We start from the raw sequence: 23,243 nt of genomic DNA, 5'->3' as shown, positions 1-23,243 counted from the left end.
AAAAGAAAATTTCTGCCTTAGAGCATTAATTCAATGTGGCTGTTAGCAAAGTTAGCTAACATGAGCTGTTGAGACAATTACAGAAATAAAAAAAGTCTGACTCTGTTAAGCTGGATATTGCGGCTGTTATTGTTATGGCATTCAGTTTGTGATTATTTGCTCGACGGTACATTTCAGGAGCGGAAAGGAACAGCAAAGCTGGACTTCCTGAGAAAGATTGAATTGGAAATCCAGGAGAAATGGGAGAGGGAGAGAACATTTGAGCAAGATGCACCGACAACAGTCGGGGAAAGTACAAAGTGAGTATCTTTTCAGTTTTCAAGAACAACTACGTGATCAGTTTTCTGAACAGTTTTACAGTATTTCTCAAATTGTTCCAGATAGAGAATATGCAACTGTAAGCCCATATATAAAGAAAGATTTCCAAAGATTTGCAGCACACTGGAATGTGAAAGTAGTTTCTGTAGAACTTCCTTGTAGAACTAAATATATTGTAATAGGTATGTAGTACATTTTTGTTGCTGAATCATGTTGTCTGATGTTGTTTCATAGTTCACACTACAATATTGGGAAAACCTGTTGGGTTGCAGCTAAATTGTTTGTTTGTTTTTTACCTTACCTTTTTTTTTTTTTTACCTTCTAGTAAAAACAAGTACCTGGTCACCTTTCCCTATCCTTACATGAATGGCCGTTTGCACCTTGGCCATACATTCAGTTTTTCAAAATGTGAGGTAAGTTTAAAGGCAGACATCGACCTGAGTCACCACCTGTTGCAAATAAGTTAAGATTGAGAAATTTGATATGTGGTCTCTTACCGATTGTTGTTCATTTGTCTTCCTGCAGTTTGCTGTTGGTTACCAGTCTCTTAAGGGAAAGAAATGCCTCTTTCCATTCGGGTTGCACTGTACAGGAATGCCGATCAAAGTAAGTAATGTTGGGTTTGTTTTTTTTATTCAGAAACTTTTCATAAGATTTCTAGGTGTCTATAATCTGACATAATCTTATCACTTTTCATCATATAAACATGCAATTACATTTTGTTCTTATTGTCCCAAAATCAACTTTTAACATAACTGTTTTATGCTACTATCTATCTGTCATAATCCATCTCTCTTAAACAGATCTTTGTGTTTTTTCTGATATTTTTAATCAATAATTGTATCCATCAGGCCTGTGCAGACAAGCTGAAGAGAGAGATGGAGTTGTATGGAAACCCTCCACAGTTTCCAGAGGAGGAGGAAGAAGAGAAACAACAGCAAACAACATCTGATGAAATCATTATCAAGGACAAAGCAAAGGGCAAAAAGGTTAGGATCACAGGGCAGAAATGCTATTTTCAAAATGAATTTATTATACTTATGCTATTATGACAAAAGCTTGAGCTGTTTTTTTAAGGCCTTTATTACCCAGGACAGAATTTGCAGAGTTAAGATGAAAGCAGTACCATAAAATTTGGTTTGAAGGTGTAAAAAATTAGTCTGTTATCTAAGTAGTGTATGGCTTCATTTTTTCAGATAAAAGAAAGTTTGTTAACATTCTGCAATCTCTTTCTTGTTTCTTTGCCAGAGTAAAGCAATGGCCAAATCTGGATCCACCGCTTTCCAGTGGGACATCATGAGGTCTCTGGGCTTAACTGACCAGGAGATTGTCAAGTTTGCTGATGCTGAACACTGGCTGGATTACTTCCCTCCTTTGGCTGTCAAAGATCTCAAAGGGATGGGAGTCAAGGTGGCTTTCTCTGTTTGTTTGTTTTATCTGTCTGTGGTTTGATTAAAATTATTTTTAAGACTAAACTGCACATACCTTTTAAACATTCATGCAGTTTCATGTGGCAAAACATTGTAATTTTTAAATAAGAGACACAAAAAGTACAGTGACATTGATGCATCCATGTTTTCATGGCTAAAGGAAGGCACTGAATTTATTCAGTTGTGCTGACATGCTTTTTATGTCATTACCTCATAGGTGGACTGGAGGCGTTCATTCATCACCACAGACGTGAACCCCTTCTACGACTCCTTTGTCAGGTGGCAGTTTGTTACTCTAAAAGAGAGGAAAAAGATCAAATTTGGTAAAAGGTGAGATGCTTTCAGGTTTTCTTGTCGTCTACCACAAGGTTTGGTTTTTTTTATGATATAGGGAAAAAATCATCATAGTTTATATATGACTGTTTTTTTCAAGTGGCTTTCTTTCCCAATTCTGTTTAATTTGATGTCTTCCTTTTAGTCTTCTTTGAGTCTATTCTGAGTCTGTATATTCTGTTTATATTATTGAGTCTATATCGTGACTATTCTGAACTCCCCTGCAGGTATACTATCTACTGTCCCAAGGATGGACAGCCATGCATGGACCATGACAGACAGACAGGAGAGGTAGACGTCCTCAGCTTGACAGAAAAAATTATTTATTCTGAAACTGTAGTATTGTTTAAGATTAGGTACACCTCACTAGTGTCAGGGTTGGCCCCATCCATATTGACATGATAGCATCACATAGTTGCTGCAGATTTGTCAGAACAAGAACTAGCAGGAGTGGGGCCCCATGTGGTCTTCTGCTTCGTAGTTTCGATATGTTGTGCATCCAGAGATGTCCTTCTGTCTGTAACAAGGGCTTATTTCAGTTGTTGTTGCTTTCCTATCAGGTCGAAGCAGTTTTCTACTTTTTGGATCATTCTGTCTTTAGAGATGGTTGTGTCATAAAAACCAAGTAGACTAATAACAGCAGCAACAACAATGCCACATTCAAAGTGACTTAATACCTAATAAAGTGACAATGTTGAGGTGTATTTAACCACAGATTTACTGCAGGAAATGCTTAAAAATGTTTGTTTTACTTATTTTACCACAAAACTTTCTTACAATTTAAATTGTAGTGATTGAGGAACTTTTATTTATCAAATTTTCTTCCTTAACATTTGTGCTTCACTTATAGGGAGTTGGACCTCAGGAATACACCCTGATCAAGATGAAGGTCGTTGAACCCTACACAGCAAAATTCAAATCCAAGGTCTTTTATAGCAGGTAACAAATACTTAATGCTGTACTTCCACAAAAAAGAAAACAAAACTTTCTTGGAGATGACAGGTTTACAAAGAAAGACTGATTTAATCCCCTTGAATATAACTGTCATCCTTTTTAAATCCTGTCACTAAGCCTTAGTTTCGGTACTTCCCACAGCGGTATGAAAGGCAAAAACATCTTCCTGGTGGCTGCTACACTTAGACCAGAGACCATGTTTGGTCAGACCAACTGCTGGGTGAGACCTGACATGAAGTATGTTGCTTTTGAGACAACCAGTGGGGACGTCTTCATCTCCACCAGAAGGGCTGCCAGGAATATGTCTTTCCAGGGCTTCACCAAGGAAAATGGAGTGGTGCCAGTAATAATGGAAGTACTGGGACAGGTACTACTTTTTTCATGTGCTGCTTCCAGCTACAGCAAATAAGTTCAGATCATTTAGATGGATTTATTTAATTTCAGTGGAATAAAAAATAAAATGCTATCTAATATTAAACCAGCAGTTCGTGTATCTAATTCAGTGGCCTTTTTTCTTTTTTTTGGTCTTTGTAGGATATCCTCGGCTGTGCCCTGAGTGCTCCTCTGACCTCCTATAACATCATCTATGCTCTCCCTATGCTCACCATCAAGGAGGATAAAGGTATGAGCCAAAACGCTAGGATTAGATTTGTAGCTTAAATTTCAGTACATTTTTGTTTTTGAGAAATTGTGCCTTTTCTTTTGAGGCAGAAATTTCTCACATTTAAGCATCATAGTTGTAGATGGACGCTGTTGCTGATTGCACTCAAAACAGCAGGAATATTCCTGAGGAGTGGCACCCTCCTCTCTTATGTACTTGGCAATCACAAGTAGGGCTGTTCGATATAACAATATATATCGGATGACGATATAAAAACGTCTATGTTTCATTTTACGCTATCGTTTGTTTCGTGGTGTCGCAAAATAAACTGTTTACTGTAATATTTTTTCATCGTTTTGATGGTCACTGTAGTGACTATATTAATTTCTTAAAGTTCTCTCTTTCTCTTATATTTAATATAAACACACTACAGACGGACAAGCGCCTCTTTTTATGCGTTGTGGTTAGCAACAAGGATGGTAACACCATCGCGTGTCCGCTTGTTTATGTTCCACATAAACCTTTCACAATAAAGCTCAAGATCCTGTTGAGACTTTTCAAAATAAACTGAATCACGTGAAAGAGCAGATTATTTAAGGATGAGAAGTAAAAAAGAGCCGCCAGGTGCTAAAAAATAAACCTTTAGACTCAAACGTTAGAACAGGCTTTTCCCCGCAGCACGCTGTGTAATAAATGCTCACAAAGAAAACGGCGGCATTTACAACTTATGTCTAAAAATGTATAGTTTCATGCATCGGTTAAAACACTCGACTCCAGCTACATGACGCGCAGCTGGAAACACTTCACGCAAGTCGAGCTGCCCGAGATTCACAGAATTTACAGAAAATGTTACATTTTTGTGATTTATATCGTTATCGACGATAGAATTCTTATATCGGGATATGAGATTTTGGTCATATCACACAGCCCTAATCACAAGTAGTTCTAAATAGTTCAGTTTTTCCATCTCTTGCTGTCTTCTGCACAGAATCTGACTGAAATTTGATTTATCCTCATTTATAACACTGTCTTATTTTGCTTGAGCTATATAGAAAAATTCTTGGGACTCAAAATAGCAGGACAAGGTCAAGGTAGAATTCAGAAGCATTGTTTGCAATGTCAAAGGATGGATGCTATAAGTTCTTGTTTCCCTCCAGCACATAACATTTGCAATCATTTAAAATCGACCTTATTGCAGAGTGTTTCTATTCTGTTAGAAGTCAGACTTCTCTATTTTTCTTGTCTGTGTTGCTCCAGGGTAGTAGTTTGTCTCTTTGTACTCATGTGTCCTATTGATGAATCTCTGTAGAGTTAGTAATAATTGGAATTTCTCAATGACTAAGTTGATATGTCACAATTTTAATAATAAATGCCCCCTGTGTCATCATGTTTCTGAGGGTTATGAAGGGTAAGGGAAAAGAATAAAAAACTGCATTATCATTTTATAGATTTTATGCATTGTTGTGTCTTTCCTGTCTGTCTTAGGTACTGGAGTTGTTACCAGTGTACCATCTGATGCTCCTGATGACATTGCTGCTCTCAGGGACATCAAGAAAAAACAGGTGATGATATAAACCTACGAAAAGGTCTTGAGCCATCCTGCATTTCTTTGTATTTTTCAAAGTTTTTCTTTGGATATTGACTTCTTTTGCACTCATTTTTTAATCCAGTCTTTTTGTCTGATCTGATCAAAGCGGAAAAAGGCACCTAACTCGAGGGATGAATAGTTTTGTGTCTACACATGACAGTCAACATATCGAAGAACTTTGTTACTTCAGGCATTTTTGATACTAGCAGCTTGTCAAAAAAACGAGTTTCTCGTGTTCTGAAAACACAAAAAATGCTAATGATTGAACAGTTTCACAGTCATAAAATATTATTTTTGTACCAACAAGGTGATTTACAATAAGCTTTTAGAGGAAAACATATCTGGACATGATGTGCAGTATGTTCTGAAATTAGCTTTTTGAGGAATCTGGACAAGTGGAGAACACAACAAGGAGTGGCAGTCCTAAAAATTATCTATAGCAGTTGAACATGATTTAAAAGTCATTTCTTTAAGAAATGTGAAAAACTACAGCAAAAACCTGACACAGGAAAGGTGGCTTTCAAGATTTTTAAAGAAAACAGGGAGAAAAGGCTGAGGTATGCCAAATTACACCACATGATGGAATCAGTGGCAGCAGGTCTTAGGAAGTGATTCATCCAAATTGGAATTTTGGTGTCAGGAGACAAATACAACAGAGAGTGTGAATAGCTGTAAATCTGTAAAACACGGTGGAGGCTCTGTCATGCATTCCAGCCAGTGATGTTGGTGATCTTGTTAAAACTGATGGAATGATGAATACAAAAAGTATCATGACATTTTAATCCACCAAAAAAACAAACAAACAAACAAAAAAACCCAGAAAGGTTTTTTTCTGTGGTAATGTCGTCATGTTTTAGGATGACCATGATCCCAGACACATTTCAGTAAATTAATCATGAATAAAACCAAGTGGAACGCCATCAGTCAAGTGATGGACTCCCCAGAGCCCGGAGCTCAACATTATTGAAACTGTGGGATCCTACTAACGGAGAACAAAACAAAAGACAGGCAGCATCCAAAGAAGAGCTTTGAATGTCCTCCAAGAAGCCTGGAGAACTATTTGCAAAGGCTACTTAAAGAAACGACAAGAAAATTTGCCTAAGAGGGTTCAAGTTGCATTGAATAGCTCATTAGAATTGTGCAGACTCTGTTTTTGCCTTATCTGCTGTATTTCCATTTATGTGTACAGATGTATCAATAAATCACTACACTTATTTACCATTTCCATATCAGAATCAAAAGAAATATAAAGGTTCTGATACCATCCAGCAATAAGTTCAAGTGCGTAATATTTTAATTTGATGTTAGTTTTGTGGGCAAAATGTAGTCATTTCTTCTCACATCCTTTTTGTTGATGTCACTGTTCTTTCTTGGACTTGGAATAAAAGGCGCTGCGGGAGAAGTATGGAATTGAGGACAAGATGGTTCTGCCTTTTGAGCCGGTAAGCTGAACTAGTAAAGTCCATTCATTTTACTTATGCTGCACAAAATTCATGCATTCAGTGTCACCATGCAAAGTCATTGTGCTTTTATTTGTGTGCAGATCCCTATCATTGAGATTCCAGGATATGGCAACCTGTCTGCTCCTGTGGTGTGTGATGAGCTGAAGATTCAGAGCCAGAATGACAAGGAGAAACTGGCTGAAGCCAAGGAGAAGGTTTATCTGAAGGGATTTTATGAAGGGGTGAGTGCCATTAGCATTCAAAGCATCTATGTTAGTTAACAAAATGTGGTCTGTCTGCAAAAGCCCTGCAGGTATACGTTTTAGGTTTGAAGCTTGTATTGTTTATCTCCCAGGCACAAATCAAGTAGTTCGAAGCTTAAGGCTAGCCTAAATCATTCATCAACTGTCTGTGGATTTTTAGGTACCCTCAGGTAGTTTTCTTCTGTTTACCATCGTTAAACACTGAAGCAAGAAGAAGTTCTGTAACCATTTGTGAGGCATAGCTCATTTGCTGGTAAATCTTGTAAATAGTTCAAACAGTGCATCAGTGTGTTTGACTTTCTGCTAATAATCTTCTGTCCTAGATCATGCTTGTGGAAGGCTACAAGGGCCAGAAGGTCCAGGATGTCAAGAAGCCCATCCAGAAGATGATGGTTGAAAGGGTAAAAAAAATATTTGCAGAGTCACAAAAAGTTATTGTTTATTTATTTCTGTATTATTATTATTATTGACTCTATTTTCATGTATTCCAGGGAGAAGCCATGATCTACATGGAGCCAGAAAAGCAGGTCATGTCACGTTCAGCTGACGAGTGTGTGGTGGCTCTTTGTGACCAGTGGTGAGTGCTGCTGGAACTGTAAAATAAAGTTATAATTGTTGGTGTTTGATACTTTGAATTACAAAGTGACAAAAAGTTAACAGCTGGTTAAGTTTAAACTAGTTTCAGTCATTCTGGTCATGAAACTCTTGTAATTTTAACTTTTTAAAAACATTTTTAGTGTTTACTGTCTTCAATAAGCCTTATGCAAATATTATTTGTTTATCCCACAGGTATTTGGATTATGGGGATGCTGAGTGGAAGCAGCAGGCCAACGAAGCCCTGAAGTCATTGGAAACGTAAGATCTCTGATGCAATTGATTTGCATTATATATCAAATTTGTCTTTTCTAGTGTTTTTGTGGGGGATCTTGTAAAGGTTCAGAACACCAATTTATTATTTGCCTATAAGCTTTATGCTGGAAATAAAATGTTTCAGTCCAAAGTCTTGTCTAATTCATGTTTTGTTTTGTTTTTATGTTTCATTTTGCAACACCATACAGATTTTGTGAGGAGACCAGAAGAAACTTTGAGGCAACATTGGACTGGCTGCAGGAGCATGCCTGCTCACGTACCTATGGTCTTGGTAGGTGGTTTCTGTGTGTGTGTGTGTGTGTGTGTGTGTGTGTGTGTGTGTGTGTTCAGTAAATATTTATACGGTAACTAACCATCACTCTTATTTATCTTTAGCTTTTCTGGCACTTTTAAGATCATGATTGTCTAATTGGAAACAGTTTTTTTTATATAAAGATTTGAACTTGTATTTGAGCGATGCTCTTGGTCTATAGATGGAGACAAAGGACTAATGATTGGACACCTAGCAACACTCCATCTCTGATGGTTTTTATAAGAATAGATGCAGACTGAAGGCCAGCTGGCATTCAGCGCAGGACACTGCAGTACAGTCTAGGCTAGCTGTAAACTGTTCCTCACTGTATAAATCTCTCCACATGTTTTAAGAATAAAAAACACAAAGTCTATCCAGTCATTTTACCAGACAATTAGCCTGTAAGACGTTTAACATTGTCACCAACCTGAGTTTAGCTGATCTCAGGCTGCTTAAATAGTTGATCTTTTGTAAATTCTTCTAAACAGGGATTCCAAAATCCTAAAAATCTAATCTGTGGAAAAAAGTGTCAAACTATTTGTGTGAAAGCACAAGTTACTTTGGTGTCTGGTTTGATTTGGTTTATTTGACAACAGAGTTACATTTCGGCTTGTGTACAGAAGATCACACAGTAAAGCCAAGACTTTGTTCTACATTTCCTCAATATTTGGCACCAGTGTGTACAGTTTGACAAGAAAACATTGTTTTAAAACAGATGAGATGTCGGTTGTCATAAAATGAATAATTTTGGTTTTCTTTCTCCTTCGTGTGTGTGTGTGTGTGTGTGTGTGTGTGTGTGTGTGTGTGTGTGTGTGTGTGTGTGTGTGTGTGTGTGTGTGTGTGTGTGTGTGTGTGTATCCCCTGGTTACCATAGGAACGCGGCTGCCTTGGGACGAGCAGTGGCTGATTGAGTCCCTGTCAGACTCCACCATCTACATGGCTTACTACACCGTAGCCCACCTTCTGCAGGGAGGTGTGCTTAACGGCCAAGGAGAGTCACCACTGGGAATCAGGTATGGATGCATCACATGCATGTGCACACAAATATGCAGAAATCAGTAATTCCAAATCATTGTTCATTTAAGTCTCGTCCCTTCTTTTGCACTAAAATAAATGTCAAATTAAAATGAAGCATGTACAGTCAGCTATTGAATTATATAAAATGCACACAGTCATACCAAGCATTCAATTTCTTCTTTTCACCTCACTTGAACACAATAAGTCTCTGTTTCTAGCCTCATTTATGTCTTTTCTCTTTTTTTCTCTACCACAGGCCAGAGCAGATGACTAGAGAGGTGTGGGACTTCATCTTCTTTAAGACTTCTCCGTTCCCTAAGACCAACATCCCTAAAGAGCATCTGCAGAGGCTTAGAAGGGAGTTTGAGTACTGGTACCCCGTGGATGTCCGTGTATCTGGCAAAGATCTGGTGCCCAACCATTTGTCATATTACCTGTACAACCATGTGGCCATGTGGCCCAAAGACAAGTAAGTTTGCCCACTGGACTGACCAGAACAAAAAAAGAGGACAGGAATGAGGGGCGACAAACAAAATTTCGAACCTCCAGCTATCAGCTTTGAATGACACTCTTATCATGCTACAAAAATGATGTTCTCTAGTCTAATTGTGACATTTTTTTCACATCCACTTAGCTGATATTCCATAAAAATGTGATTGACAGTTAAATGAATATTTTTGGCAAGTGTGCCCAACACAACAAGCATCTCTAAAGAGCTCTAATTAACACATTATATCCCATTAGTTTAATACATGCAAAAGTAAGTGTGTAAAAACATTTCAGCAGTTCACGACTGGTACACTGGTCTAATTCTTGGCTTAGATGAGTAACTTTTTGGAGTTTCTAGTGGTTGCCATGGAAACAGTCCTTTTGAGTCTGTTTTATACCCTTATTTGATGTCACTCTTGGCTCGGACTCACTGGATTTGATCTTATTTTGCCGTAGTTTCCGTAACTCTTTCTGTATTTATGTACATAAGTTAAAATAAGTTTTGGGGTTTTTTTTTTTTTACATTATGTTACGGTGACACTACAGTAAGGTGAGATGACAATAATTCAGATTCAGTAATAGAATATTTATAATTATGTCAGGTACTATATGCCTTTTTTAAGGTTTTGGTAATGTTGCATTATCAGAATGTGATAATACTGTGCTTTTTACCATTTAAGATGTAAATCAATAATCACAATACAGTGTAATGTTATCAGTGTCATAATGATGTTTTTTAACATACTGCCAATCTTCCTTTTGTTTTGCTGAATTTTTTTTTTTTTTTTTTTAATAAACTGAGCTCAGCTTTGCATTTGGGTAAACTTCCCTATGATAATGGCAGTAATGATGAAAATAACAAGATAACACTAAAAAAAATATTTTTTTTTCTCTCTCTTTTTTTTCTTTTTTACAGCGGGAAGTGGCCACAAGCAGTGCGAGCTAATGGACATCTGCTCCTCAACTCTGAAAAGGTATGTGAAGTATTAAGCTGTATGTATTACTTTAAAATCATTTAATTTGCTATTAGGTTATAACCCTGTAAGTTTAGGACCCTGTACCATGCCCCAAGTCTAACATACCCCATATATAAACAAACAAGGATATTTTGTTGCCATGATACCAGGTCTCTCTTGGAAATGAGATTTTTAATCTCAATGAGATTTTTTTTTACCTGGATAAATGAAGGACTAATAAAAAAATATCTTTCTGTTATTGCAGTTTAGTCAGTTTAGTCAAGCAGGTCACATGAAGCAGTTTATCATCTCACTAAAATAACACAGGGTTTCCCAATCTAGCTAAGTGCTTGTTGTCATGAAAGGATTGGCCTTGAGAGCCTCTGACCACTCTACCTTGACCACTAATGCTCATCATAGAAATACAAAGATATTAGATACAATAGAAAAATTTTAGACTCTGCTACTCTCTACGCACAGAGGTCCCCCCCGTTAGAACTGCCTTCACAGTCCAGGAAAGCTAGGGCTAAAGTTACCTGGTTAACATGAAATCTCGCTTTCTTTCTGGTTTCATTTGATGGGATCTTTTGTGTTCCTTGACTGACCGACAGATTTTAAACATAACAGCCAAACATTTCTCAAATAAGCTTTAAGTTCTGAATGGTTTTAGGAATGCCATTTTCTGTTTTTGCTGCTGATTGTATTTTGTAGTTGGGTTCTTTTGTGGTTTTAAACACAGAAAGACTGTGTGGGTGGGCAGACCTGAAAGATTGCGGCTGCTAACATCTGTTTCTTTTATCGACCAGATGTCCAAATCAACTGGAAATTTCCTCACTCTCAGCCAAGCCATTGACAAGTTTTCAGCAGACGGTATAATCAGTTTCTTCTTGATTTATCTCTCCTTCTGTCTTTTTTATTTCTTTCCCTCTTCATAGTTTTCTTCTCAATGGCGCTTTCATCTTACCATGAAACCTGGGAGAAAACACTTCAGGTGTACATTTGGAACAGATTTCAACTGTGTTTTCCCAGTGCATGGGCTGTTATGGATGATTATATTGTTAACATCTCTTATCCCCTGGTGATGGTGTTTAGAAAATGAACCCATTTTGATAAGATAGATGAGGTTTTGATGTTGAGTATTATGAGTTGTTGTATTTGTCAGGTCAGTCAGTGGACTGTAAGTAAGACATTTCTGTATAATTATGTAATATGCACACTTTAAAATAGAGAATGCATGATGTTCTCAATATCAATGTGTGTTCTAAGATGAGAAGCTTTTAATTAGTGTTCAACATTTTGTTTTGTTGTTGCAAAAGAATTGCCTCTATCATTCATGTATTATGTATTTACAGATGTATTATATTCAAGGAATGCGGTTTCAAAAGATAAAAAGCAAATAAAATATTTAGAAGAATATAAGAGGAAGATAAATTGTGTTTTTAGAAATGGCTGGAAAGTGAGAACATTACAACTTATATGTTTGGTATAATGTTGATTATCCACAGGGAATTGAAGACTTGTGTTTTTCCTCTCTATATGTTTACTTTTTTCCTTTATGTTAGCGATGGATAGATGGATAATTTCCACCTTCTTTTTTTTTTTAATATATCTTCAGTGAGCTGAAGAATAGATGGATAGTTCATGCTTCTATAGAAGATATCCTGCTGTGGGAGGAAACAGCTTCATGGTCTGCCAGCAGATAGACACATAAAGTTGTTCCTGTCTTAAAGCTAGGAGGGATGTCTGCTGAATAACTGACGTTTTCTCAAGCTTTGGAATTTTCCACAGAGCCTCTGTACTTCACCTTTTGTTGAACTATTTTGCAGAATAGAAAAAAAGTGCTGTGTTCATTGTATATCCTGAATAGAGGATTCAGATAATTGGATATTAAACTGGAGCAAATTACAAAGGCAGTTGCATTTGTGAGAGTGACCGTATATCAGTTTTACATCTATTATATTGTACCTGTACATTCTGCTGTTTTAACACATGTTCTCATTTCCATTCTCAGGTATGCGTCTGGCTCTAGCGGATGCTGGAGACACAGTGGAGGATGCTAACTTTGTAGAGACCATGGCTGATGCTGGCATCCTGCGCCTCTACACCTGGGTGGAATGGGTGAAGGAGATGATTGCCAACCAGAACAACCTGAGGACGGGACCTGCAGACACCTTTAATGATCGGGTTTTTTCCAGGTAGTCTGAGGATTTAAAAGTGTCTGGAATGAAAAGGATTTACAAGTTCTGAAATTTATTGAATTTCAGCCTTGATAAAGCAAAAGAATCCACAGCTATGTCTGCATTAATAAATGTAAGGCGAAAGCCTGATTGTGGTTAAATGTTTTGAAAGTACATTTTTAAAAAATAATTTTCTTTCCTGTTTAGTGAGATGAATTCAGGCATCCTGAAGACAGAGCAGCACTATGAGAGGATGATGTACAAGGAGGCTTTGAAAAGTGGCTTTTTCGAATTTCAGGTAAATTAAATTGATAAAATTCCACCTCTGAGAGTCCTTAATAATTTGATGAGATCATATAAGAGACAATGTAGCATGATTTCAAGTACCCATAATCTACAACAGTAGTAGAGCATTTAGATTCCAGATACTGCGGTCATCGTTAAATCAGTAGAAGAGACTGACTCGAGTTTCGCTGATGAACCTTGTGTTGTTTTATTGTGTGTATTTAGGCAGCCAAAGATAAGTATCGGGAGCTGGCCATCGAAGGCATGCACAGAGACCTTGTCTTCCAGTTCATAGAAAGGCAAACTCTGCTGCTGGCCCCCATCTGCCCGCACCTTTGTGAATACACTTGGGGTCTGCTTGGCAAGGTAAGAAACACATGGATTTAGCGTCGTATTCCTGTTTTCAGGCTCTGAGTTGGCTCTGTGCTCTGACTTGACTCATATCTAACTTCTCCTTTCTGTCCTTAGTTCTTATCTGTCTTGTATATTTTAGAGTAAAACAGGAATACAGTCAAAAGAAACATTTTAACATCCAGTGTTTGTTTGTATTCATGAGTAGAATTGGGATCAAGGAGCTGAAAGCTACAGCTTTAGGTAGACCTCTGGGTAGCTCTGGGCCCGCTGCTTATTACCTGTGTGAAATGGTTACTGACTTTCTCACTGTTGATGTACATATCCACTGGGAGCATATCTTCGCACTATGGATCTTTTTCTCACTGCAGCATGAAGCAAATGCACACACAGGTGCACACTTCAAATAGCACAGGGAGACAAATATATTTTTAACACTCAAATTTATGAATATGAAGGAGTGCAGCTGTGATGGAAATGGGTTTTTGGCTGTCGCTAGGCAACAAAAAAAGCCCCAACACCAGTATGTTCTCCAGTCATGTGTTCACTACCACTAACTAAAGAGCTAAGAGGCACTCGGTACACAGAGAACTTACACATGCCACTGTTATGATACCATTGTGACCTCTGGTTGTGTAGTTATGATAACACTAAAGTTTGTGTAGCAGTCACCAAAACCAATGCTACCCAAATGCTTCACAGAAACACAGAGTAAGAGAACAAACTAGGAGAAAATTTAAAAAGAAATTACTAATCAATTTAGCATAGGCCGTGCAAGATTTAACTGCAATTTCAAAATTGGAATAAGATACAGTGTGATTCCAATTGTAATGAATAACTTCAAATTAACATACAAATCTAAAAGTAAAAAGAAAACGATGGAGTTAAAAATGTCAAAAGAAATCAAATCTATACTAAAATGTATATTTTATAGAAAGCCTTACATATGAGCTTTTTTTTTTTTTCTTTTTCCAGAAAGCTTTTTTTTTTTTTTTTTTTTTTTTAAATAAATGATTAATAAGAAAACACTAATGAGGCAAGCCAGATTTCCTGGGCAGGGCTAACAGCAAACACTTGATTGCCTTTTTGTCTTTAAACTTGAGGAGGGAACAATTAACAGGTTTCTACTTGAGGATCTGAGGCTGTGTACTACTTGGTATGAGAACAGCAGTCCCAGCAGATATTCTGGAGCTGGGCCCAGCCATGAAAGTTTTTAAAAGTTTACACTGCTCACTAAGTGACTGTTTTTTCTTCTCTATTTCTGCTTGACAGACTGGCTCTCTGATGAAGGCATCATGGCCTGTGGCTGGGCCCGTGGACGAGGTTCTGATTCGTTCCTCTCAATATTTGATGGAAACTGCTCACGACCTTCGTCTTCGCCTCAAAGCCTACATGCTTCCGCCTAAAAGCAAGGTAAGATATGAAGTTGTCTGTACACTTTGCCTTCGTGGATATGCTGTAACTTTTGAGTTGCAACATAAAACAGACTGATGTAACTCTACAGCAGCATCCTATATCCTTTCTGATACACTTGCGAGCTTATCTCTGTGTTCACAGCAGGAAAGCCAGTCTATTGTTTGTTAACAGTTCCGCACTTCAATAAGTGGCTGTAGGCAGCTTAGAGAAAAGCAAAACAAGTATTGACAACATCTAAGACAGGCAATATCTCAGGTTTCCAGGCCCCCGTTATTGATTTACTGGAAATGCTTTGTTGCCATTGAGGTAGGATTGGAAAGATGATGGGAAAAGAGAAGAAAAAGGAGAAAGGAAAAGGTTTTTTTTTTTCTTTTTTAAATATAGTTATTTTTTCATACCATAAGCGTTCTCAGCAGCAACATCTATGTTGTTAGCATGTGAGTTCTAAATCTGCCCAGAAAAGGGGATTTGTGAGTATGTACAAAAAATTAAAAATATAATAAAACCAAAAAGTAATAAAACCAAAAAAAATAAATAAATTTGGTAACCTGGCCAGGGTATACTCCACCTCTCACCTTATGATGGCTGGGATAGGCTCCAGGCCCCCTAAACCCCACCCCCACGTAGAAAATATGGAATATTTTATCAAGTAACATACAGTAAAATCATTTCCCACAGCCGCATATATCCAGTATTTTCCCATTATAGAATAATACCTGTGCAACTTTTTACATACTGTGACAATATAATATGAAGGTACATTTGTGAAAACAAACATACAGTGCAATTGTCAGCTGTCATGTAATACAAGTTCACAGATCATTATGTCTGCTAAAGAACACACACACACACACACACACACACACACAACAGCTTTTTTGTTTGTTTGGCTTTTTTCCTTGAATAATCCAAACCCTGTTGGAATCTGATTGAGGCCACCTTGTTTTGTGGACCTGATGTATGAATAAACAAGATGAATGTGAAAGGCTTCTTATAAACACAAACATTAATCCTGTTTTCCTTCCAACAGAAAGGTGACTCCAAGCCTCCAGCCAAGCCCTCCCACTGCACCATCTACGTGGCCAAAAGCTACCCTCCATGGCAGCACAGTGCCTTATCCCTGCTCGGCAAGCACTACAAGGTAGGGAACGAACACACAAAGCCCAACATTATTCACAGCATTAGGTTTGAAGATTTATTGTTTGCTGAAGAACTGCAGGTCTGCCTAGTGGTGCAATAATATGCTTATTTCTGTAAATCAGTAATTTCAGAATTAAATGATTATGTAATTGAATTCTTTCAGTTTCTCTGTGTCTTCCTATCGATGCTCCTGTTTGTTTAAGTTTATTAATTGTTTCTTTTTTTCTTTTTCTGTTCCTGTTTGTATGTCTAGACCAACAACGGGGTCCTTCCGGACAACAAAGTGATAGCGAGTGAACTAGGCGCTCTGCCAGAACTGAAGAAATACATGAAGAGAGTCATGCCTTTTGTAGCCATGATCAAGGTAAAAATATTGAAAGGCCAACATTAATGTTTCACTATGAAGACGTACACAGCCCACTCTCCACCAATGATCATAAACCATTTTGTCATCTTTACACATAGATGGAATTTTCCAGAGATGTTTTTTCACTTGTGATTTCCTTTTTAATAAGTCTCTTACACAACAGCCAACCCATAAGTTGACTGTTTTTTCACACTGATCAACTTCTGATTGGTGGAAAGTCTTCCCTGATAATTTGTTGGGAAGATTGGAGTTGAAAAGCTATTTTCTTTTTTCTTTTTTTTCTTTTTTTTTTTAGTGCTTTGTGTTAAACAATAACAAAACTGTAGACAATACAATGAAAAATTTGAACAAGTGTTACACTGACATTACAGAGAAATTTCAGGAATACTTGTTCTGCACAGTTTAACGTGTTTATTGATTGAAAAGAACACAAAACACTTTTGATGGGCTGTGTCAACCACTTTCCATTTATTTGCAGCATCCACAAAAATTCTGTTCACTGTCTCGGCCGCAGGTCTGCATGTCTTAATTTACAATTTTCATCCCCACCTTTCATGTTACAAAAACGTTTCTAAAAGCAGTAGCCACCAGATGATGCAAATATCACAAATAACATTATGCCTGCAGTTGCTGTTTCTGTTATATAAAGCTACATATTCACTCAAGATCAAGTGGTGCTAATAAATGATCAGAAGCATTGTTGCTTATTAAAATTTTAGAAGCCACATCTCTTGTGCTCTGGGCTTTGTTCAGGTTTCGCTCTTTCACTGCAGTGATCAAAAAGAATGAAGCTAATAAATAGTCATGATGAGCTTTGTATTCATCCACGGTCTGTCTCTCAAGCTGGTCTTGTATCTTTCATGTTGATTTATCTCCCTGCGTTATTTGTTTGTTTTTAACTTTTTTGGCTCATAAACATTTGTTTCTTGATAATCTTGTGGTGGTGGCATCAACATAGCAATGAACTTTGTGTGCGCGCTGTATTATAAACGAAAGCACGATTGCCTCAGTAATGAGATGAATTTTTATATTTCCAAATATCTCAGCTTCTGTGTAAAATTATACCAAGGAAATCCTCTGCACTTCCTCAATGGAGTTATTATTCATTGCCTTGTTGATCATTCGCGATGATAGCTCTGATTCTTATCATGTACGATGGGATCTTCTTTTTTTCTTTAGGAGAACCTGGAGAAGAATGGACCCAGAGTTTTGGATTTGGAGCTGGAATTTGATGAGCGAGCAGTTCTCATGGAGAACCTGGTCTACTTGACTAATTCTTTGGAGGTAAGCTTTATGATCCAACCTTTACCCCACGTTGTTGGTGTCTAAAATTTGTTGGACAACAACTGTGCAGCAAAGTGTGCAGAACTTTGGTTCAGTGTGTCTTCACATAAATGTCAAACTCGCACAGAGATGCTTTAAAGCTGAGTTTTACTCCCTTTGCAGAAGTAAGTTGAGGAAATCCTGAGCTCAGTTCTCTGCAGAAAATCCCCTTAATACCACTGTCTGCACAAAAGCTTAGCCTAGGCGGGGAAAAAGGGGGGGGAAAAAAAGCCCAAAGTCCCCAGGATACTTCTGCAAAACCAGCAGATTTAACCACAGAAAAGGAAAATTGCACTTAATGTACATCAAAGCAAAAGCTCGGCTTAAATTCTCATGTTTCTGATAGATCATAGCTAAAGATAAGTTGATGACAAGGAAGACATAATGAAATGAAATACGCTGTATCATGTAGGACTAAAAAAGCGTGATACATTACCTTACTCACAAACCAACTCTAAGAAGTGGGTTAACTGGTGTGGCTTGAAATAGGCTTGTAGATCATAGGACAGATGAGGAGAGAAGCACTTTGTCTGTTGCCATTTGTGGTCTTCTTTAAAGACCCAAGTACAAACTAGTCTCCCATTACTGTAGCATGGTTAGTATGCCCAGCATTTGCCAGTGTGCATACCAAACGCACCTGTAAACATACTCCCTGTGGACTACACTGCTGAGCTGATTATCTTTTTTCCCCTCCATCGTTTCTCTTTGACAGTTGGAGCAGATTGACATCTTGTTTGCTTCTGAGGCTGATGACAAAGTGAAGGAGGACTGTTGCCCAGGGAAACCGTTCAGTGTTTTCAGATCAGAGGTAAATACTTTTCAATGCTTATTAGCTTTGGCCAGACTTGCGTGTTAGAGGATCACTTTTAGCTTTTTTTCCTCACTAACACGTTTGTCCACAGTTTTCATATGTTCTTTATGGCTGTGCTCATTTTACTGACCTATTTCATTTTGTGCAGCAGCCAGTGATGAACAAAGAAATTTATTTTATTTATACTCATATCAAAAAGCCAGTTTTGCATTTTTCTTTTCTCCTCGTTTTTTAATCCCCGTAGCCTGGAGTTTCTGTGTCCTTGGTCAACCCTCAGCCGTGCAATGGCATGTTTTCTACAAAGGTTGACATCCGACAGGGGGACAGCAGAGACAGCATCGTCCGCAGGCTAGCCAAGGTCAACAGACTCATTAAAGGTTAGTAAGACAAAAATAAATAAAGCCAAAATGACTTTTAGTGACTAAATCAAGAGGATAAAAGTATTTGCTCAGTTTAGTTGAAAGCATTTGGGTTCAATTAACCAACATCATGCGATGTTCAACACACATTTGTCTTATATCTTTCTTCTATCTTTCTGACCCATCTTTTCTACTCTTCCCCAGCCTGTTGTAATCATATAGGAGTGGGGAAGGTTTGAGTGACAGAGTGAATTGACTGGGCCAGTGTGATGGGTATGAAACCATACCTCAGGTTTTAAATGTCCCCAGGTACACAGTGGCCTTAACATTTGTGAAAAGTTTAGAATAACATGACTGAATAACTGAGCTAGAAGGGCCTTTATCACAGGGGGTTAAATAAACAGTGGGGAAAATAATTTCTTGGTCCCCTGCTGAATTTGTAAGTTTACTCACTTACAAAGAAATAAACAATCTCTAATTTTATGAAAATTTCATTTTAATAAAGAGAGACAATACCAACCCAAGCTTTACATAAATTACATAAAAGTGATAAATTGATTTGCATGTCATTGTGTGAAATAAGTATTTGATCTCCAAGCCAAACATGATTTAGTACTTAGTGGAGAAACCCTTGTTTGTAAGCACAGCGGTAAGATGTTTCTTGTAGTTGGTCACGAGGTTTGCACACATCTCAGGAGGGAGTTTGGCCCACTCCTCTTTACAGAAAGTCTCTAAATCATTTAGGTTTCTTGGATGGTGCTTGGTAACTTGAATCTTCAGCAGCTCACTCCATAGATTTACTATAGGACTGAGATCTGAAGGCTGGTTAGGTCACATGACCTTAATGTGCTTCTTCATTAGCCACTCCTTAGTTGCCTTGGTGGTATGTTTTGGGTCACTGTCATGCTGGAAGACCCAGCGTGGGGGAAGGAGGTTTGCATCCAAGATTTTACAGTTCATGACCTCATGTGCCTTCTGGAGCACGGGGACTTTGCAGGCGCAGCAAGATTTCAATCCATTACGGCGTAGTGTGTTGCCAATGGTATTCTTGGTGACTGTGGTCCCAACTTCCTTCATATCATTAACAACTTTGCTGAGCAAAGTAGCATTGGGATGATCCACCACCTCGCTCTCTTTCTTTCACTCTCTTTCAGCTATTTAGACAGCCTCAGTGTCTCTGCACAAAGACACTTACTGTAGAGCGTTCATTTACCTTCGCTTCAGTCATCTTTAATTCCAAGCTAATTTATGTGAGCTCTCTGATGACAGCTGACAGCCATATCATGCCGTTAAAACTGTGGCAAATATCTCTGCCAGTGTGTTGCTAACACAACAACCACCAGCCATCCTTCATCAAATTTGTGCGAACCGCTTGAGAAAGCTTTCCGCTGTGATTGCACCACCAGGCACTCTGCCTTTTGAGAGGTTCTGCTTCTGCTGTTTCCATATTGTCTTTTATGTTTGGCTTTAGTTTTGTGTTATGCTTTCAGATTTGAAAAGAAAAACTGAATAATGTTGGCTTAGAACAGTTCAATATATGACCCAATTTTCTTTGTAGCCTGTTTTCTTTCACTTCTCTGTTCTCTGCCTGTAATGTCTCATCTCAATTTTTTTTTTCTGTGTATCTCAGTGAAGTCTCTCTTTCTTTTCATTTTTCCATCCTGCTTCTTCTTTTATATTCTCCAATTTCCCCAATCTCAAGCATAGCTTTCTGTTTCTGTACTGGTTTATCTATCCCACCTCCAGTACTTCTGCATTTCTCAGTTGTTTTGTTTCCCATGTTTCTTGTCTGTTTTGCCTCACCTCTGTCTCCTTCCACTTTCACTCCACCAGATCTGTCCAGAGTCAAGTTGATGAGGTATGAGGACCCTTTGCTCGGCCCTCGCCGGCTGCCTGTCCTGGGACAGGAGGAACAAGGCAAACTGCTCATCTCCAACAAATCTGTGTTCAACATCAATCTGGAGGAGAAGAAGGTCACTCTGGCTGACAACGGCCTAACTGTAGACATTGGCGACACTCTGGTTTATCTGGTTCATTAGAATAACATTGAACACACACACACACACACACACACACACACACACACACACACACACACAGAGGTGAGGGGGCATGTTCAGTAGTTGTTGAGCTTTGTTGAAGATTCAAATGCATCAAGAAATGTTACAGCAAAACAACTCATTTTGATTTAAAGCATCAGTGCAGCAACTCAAAGCTGTATCTGTTTTATAATTGATATTTCTGTTTGTAAACTGATGAGTGTGACATCAGGAAATTCTGAAACTTGCTGGACCTAAAATGATGGCTTCTGTCTTCTTTTCTTTAAAACAAATTCTATATTTGTAGTACATCCACATCTGCCTCTGGGCTATCCCTCTGGTACAGTTTTCTCCTTAAGAAGTCAGTATTGCAAAACAGTTATAACAAAATACTGCAAACTTATCCTAAAAGTTTTGACCTTTTTTGTCATGGTTGCAATCAAGGACAGCACTAGAATTTGTCATCTGTTTTGCAGGACTCAGGAACTCAGTCAGCGGTGTCCATATTAAAATCGTCTGTAGAGTTTATTCTCGTCACAGAAAACCACTGTTTTGATGTATGTTTATGTTGTGAGACTGCTCCTGCATCCTCCAGAATGCCTGATGGTTTCATACAGAGGGTAACGTGCCTTGTGTTGTTTTATACATCCAAGGTGAGGCGCATCGTTCCCTTATGTTTGTCAGCCTGTCAGACAGCATTCCTGTTTTCTAGCTGTGGATGGTGCTTGTCTGGCTTTTCCAGATGAATAATAAAACCTATGAAACATTAAACCTCTGTGGTGTTTGTCTCCCTCTAACCCCTATGCTGGCAGTTGCGCAATAAAACAAAATATGTTTACTTAAGATTTATACTTATGGGCATGTTTGAGATCTCTGTGCTTTTCACACCTCTGTTAGCTTCTACTCCATCACATCTCACAGGGAGCTAAAGTGTTAGTGTTAGTCAAGTGTTAAAATTAAGATTCATGAGTTAAATCTAGATGTCTATAGTGAAAGGTTAGAGGTCATTTGAGGAGTAAAGCAGCCTGGATCCAACTACTGTACAGCCAATATCTCTTCTGTTAATTCACCAAATCTTTGTTCTAAAACAAAATATAAACACACTGTGCATGAGGTTACTCTACCTCTTTATCAGAATCAACCAACAATCTTGCAGCTGAAAAATTGAGTCTGAGAGTCTCATGTTAAAATGTCAAACGTGCAATATTTGGGGAAAAAAAATCTTTTTTACAGCCTGATGGAAATAGATTTGATTGACAGGTCTCCCAGCACACCATCCAAGGTGTTTGTCAGGCCTGAAAACTGCTCTCACTGCATTTGTGCTTTTGGTCCCTTTTGGAACATTTTTAATGGAATTAACCTCCACAGGCTGCTCATATTTAATGCTTTCACAATATAGTCCAGAGCTTTTTAAAGTGAAAATGGTGAGAAAATTCAATTAGAATTCAATATTTATCACCATTATAATAATTTAACTCTATGCTCGCTGATTGCAAAAATCCTCACAACTATCAATAATGAACAAAAATTGCTTATTGCGAGTAAATCTGTGCACTCAACGCAGTAACAGGACATCTTGCATGTGTGGAACTTGTAAATACATTTCCCACTCTAATATTATGACCTCCCTCAACCACTCTGTTGAGTTCTGCTCTCAGTAAGCTCAGAAGAAAATGACTGTAATTTGTTTCCTTTTAGATTATTCTGTAATGCTTCTGGTGTTTGTTGATGCAAAGGTAATATAATATAATCACATTTATTTTCTAGTCTTCCAGACCACTCAAAGAGCTTTTAACTACAAGTCACACTTTAACTATACATTCATGCAGCACTTTATTCTTTACACTTAAAAAAATGTGTCCACCTTACATCCATGGCCTTTTTAGATACACCAGTTATTTTAGCCATGTTTTTGAACTGTGGGAGAAACCAACACAGGAACAGAGAGAACATGTAAACTCCACAGAGAAACAAGTTCTGCCCCCCATCTAAGAAGTTTTGGTTTAGGTAAGTGGAATCAATCGTTTTGTGATGCAGAACTAATTGGCAGATATGTGTGTTTGTGCATGGTGCTAGCCAAGCCTGCCAGTCTTACCTTCTTGCCCAAGGATGGTAACTTCTTGTTCCAAAAAACTAAGCTGGCGTTATAGACTGACATGGAATTTGATTTAAAAAAAGATCCAAGCTGAGACCACTGTTCAGGTAAACTTAAAACATTCCAGTGTGGACAGAAAAGCACAAGCTTCAGGCCTTTATCTCTTAGAAAGGCTTTTACAGAATGACTTAATCAGGGATGACAGTGAAAATAATCATGAGAAAATGATGCATTGCTTTAATCCTGTGGACTTCAAATTAAACAGTATAATGTTTTAGTAATTTACTATGTTCCCCTTCACTTTTCTCTTCGGGTGTACTTCTGTGT

At 38.0% G+C, this 23,243-nt stretch overlaps 1 protein-coding gene across 1 annotated transcript; it reads left to right on the top strand.

The window, feature by feature from the left end:
* Nucleotides 1-191: 191 nt before the first annotated feature.
* On the top strand, nucleotides 192-21,592 carry lars1b (leucyl-tRNA synthetase 1b). Its single transcript, XM_082549551.1, has 31 exons — nucleotides 192-299; nucleotides 644-731; nucleotides 844-924; nucleotides 1,170-1,307; nucleotides 1,567-1,728; nucleotides 1,966-2,078; nucleotides 2,309-2,372; nucleotides 2,932-3,020; nucleotides 3,177-3,402; nucleotides 3,570-3,657; nucleotides 5,122-5,198; nucleotides 6,613-6,666; nucleotides 6,768-6,908; nucleotides 7,253-7,330; nucleotides 7,421-7,506; nucleotides 7,719-7,784; nucleotides 7,988-8,070; nucleotides 8,966-9,104; nucleotides 9,365-9,577; nucleotides 10,514-10,571; nucleotides 11,360-11,423; nucleotides 12,565-12,748; nucleotides 12,938-13,028; nucleotides 13,241-13,381; nucleotides 14,639-14,779; nucleotides 15,813-15,923; nucleotides 16,176-16,286; nucleotides 17,469-17,573; nucleotides 18,325-18,420; nucleotides 18,668-18,800; nucleotides 20,616-21,592. The coding sequence occupies exons 2-31, from the start codon at nucleotides 681-683 to the stop codon at nucleotides 20,819-20,821; spliced, it is 3,390 nt and encodes a 1,129-aa protein (XP_082405677.1). The 5' UTR covers nucleotides 192-299; nucleotides 644-680; the 3' UTR covers nucleotides 20,822-21,592.
* The last annotated feature ends 1,651 nt before the right edge of the window (nucleotides 21,593-23,243 follow it).

This window comes from Aulonocara stuartgranti (assembly GCF_965226115.1).
Source record: "Aulonocara stuartgranti genome assembly, chromosome: 10".
Lineage (NCBI taxonomy): Eukaryota > Metazoa > Chordata > Actinopteri > Cichliformes > Cichlidae > Aulonocara > Aulonocara stuartgranti.
The sequence above is the reverse complement of the archived record's forward strand: the minus strand, read 5'-3'. Positions and strand labels throughout refer to the sequence as shown.

What these genes read in the sequence shown, in the direction of transcription:
- lars1b (XM_082549551.1), top strand. Translation starts at nt 681, where the DNA reads ATGAATGGCCGTTTGCACCTTGGCCATACATTCAGTTTTTCAAAATGT. An exon ending in TGACAAGTTTTCAGCAGACG is followed by an intron (nt 11,424 to 12,564) that starts GTATAATCAGTT and finishes TTCCATTCTCAG; the next exon opens with GTATGCGTCTGGCTCTAGCG. An exon ending in CTTGGGGTCTGCTTGGCAAG is followed by an intron (nt 13,382 to 14,638) that starts GTAAGAAACACA and finishes TCTGCTTGACAG; the next exon opens with ACTGGCTCTCTGATGAAGGC.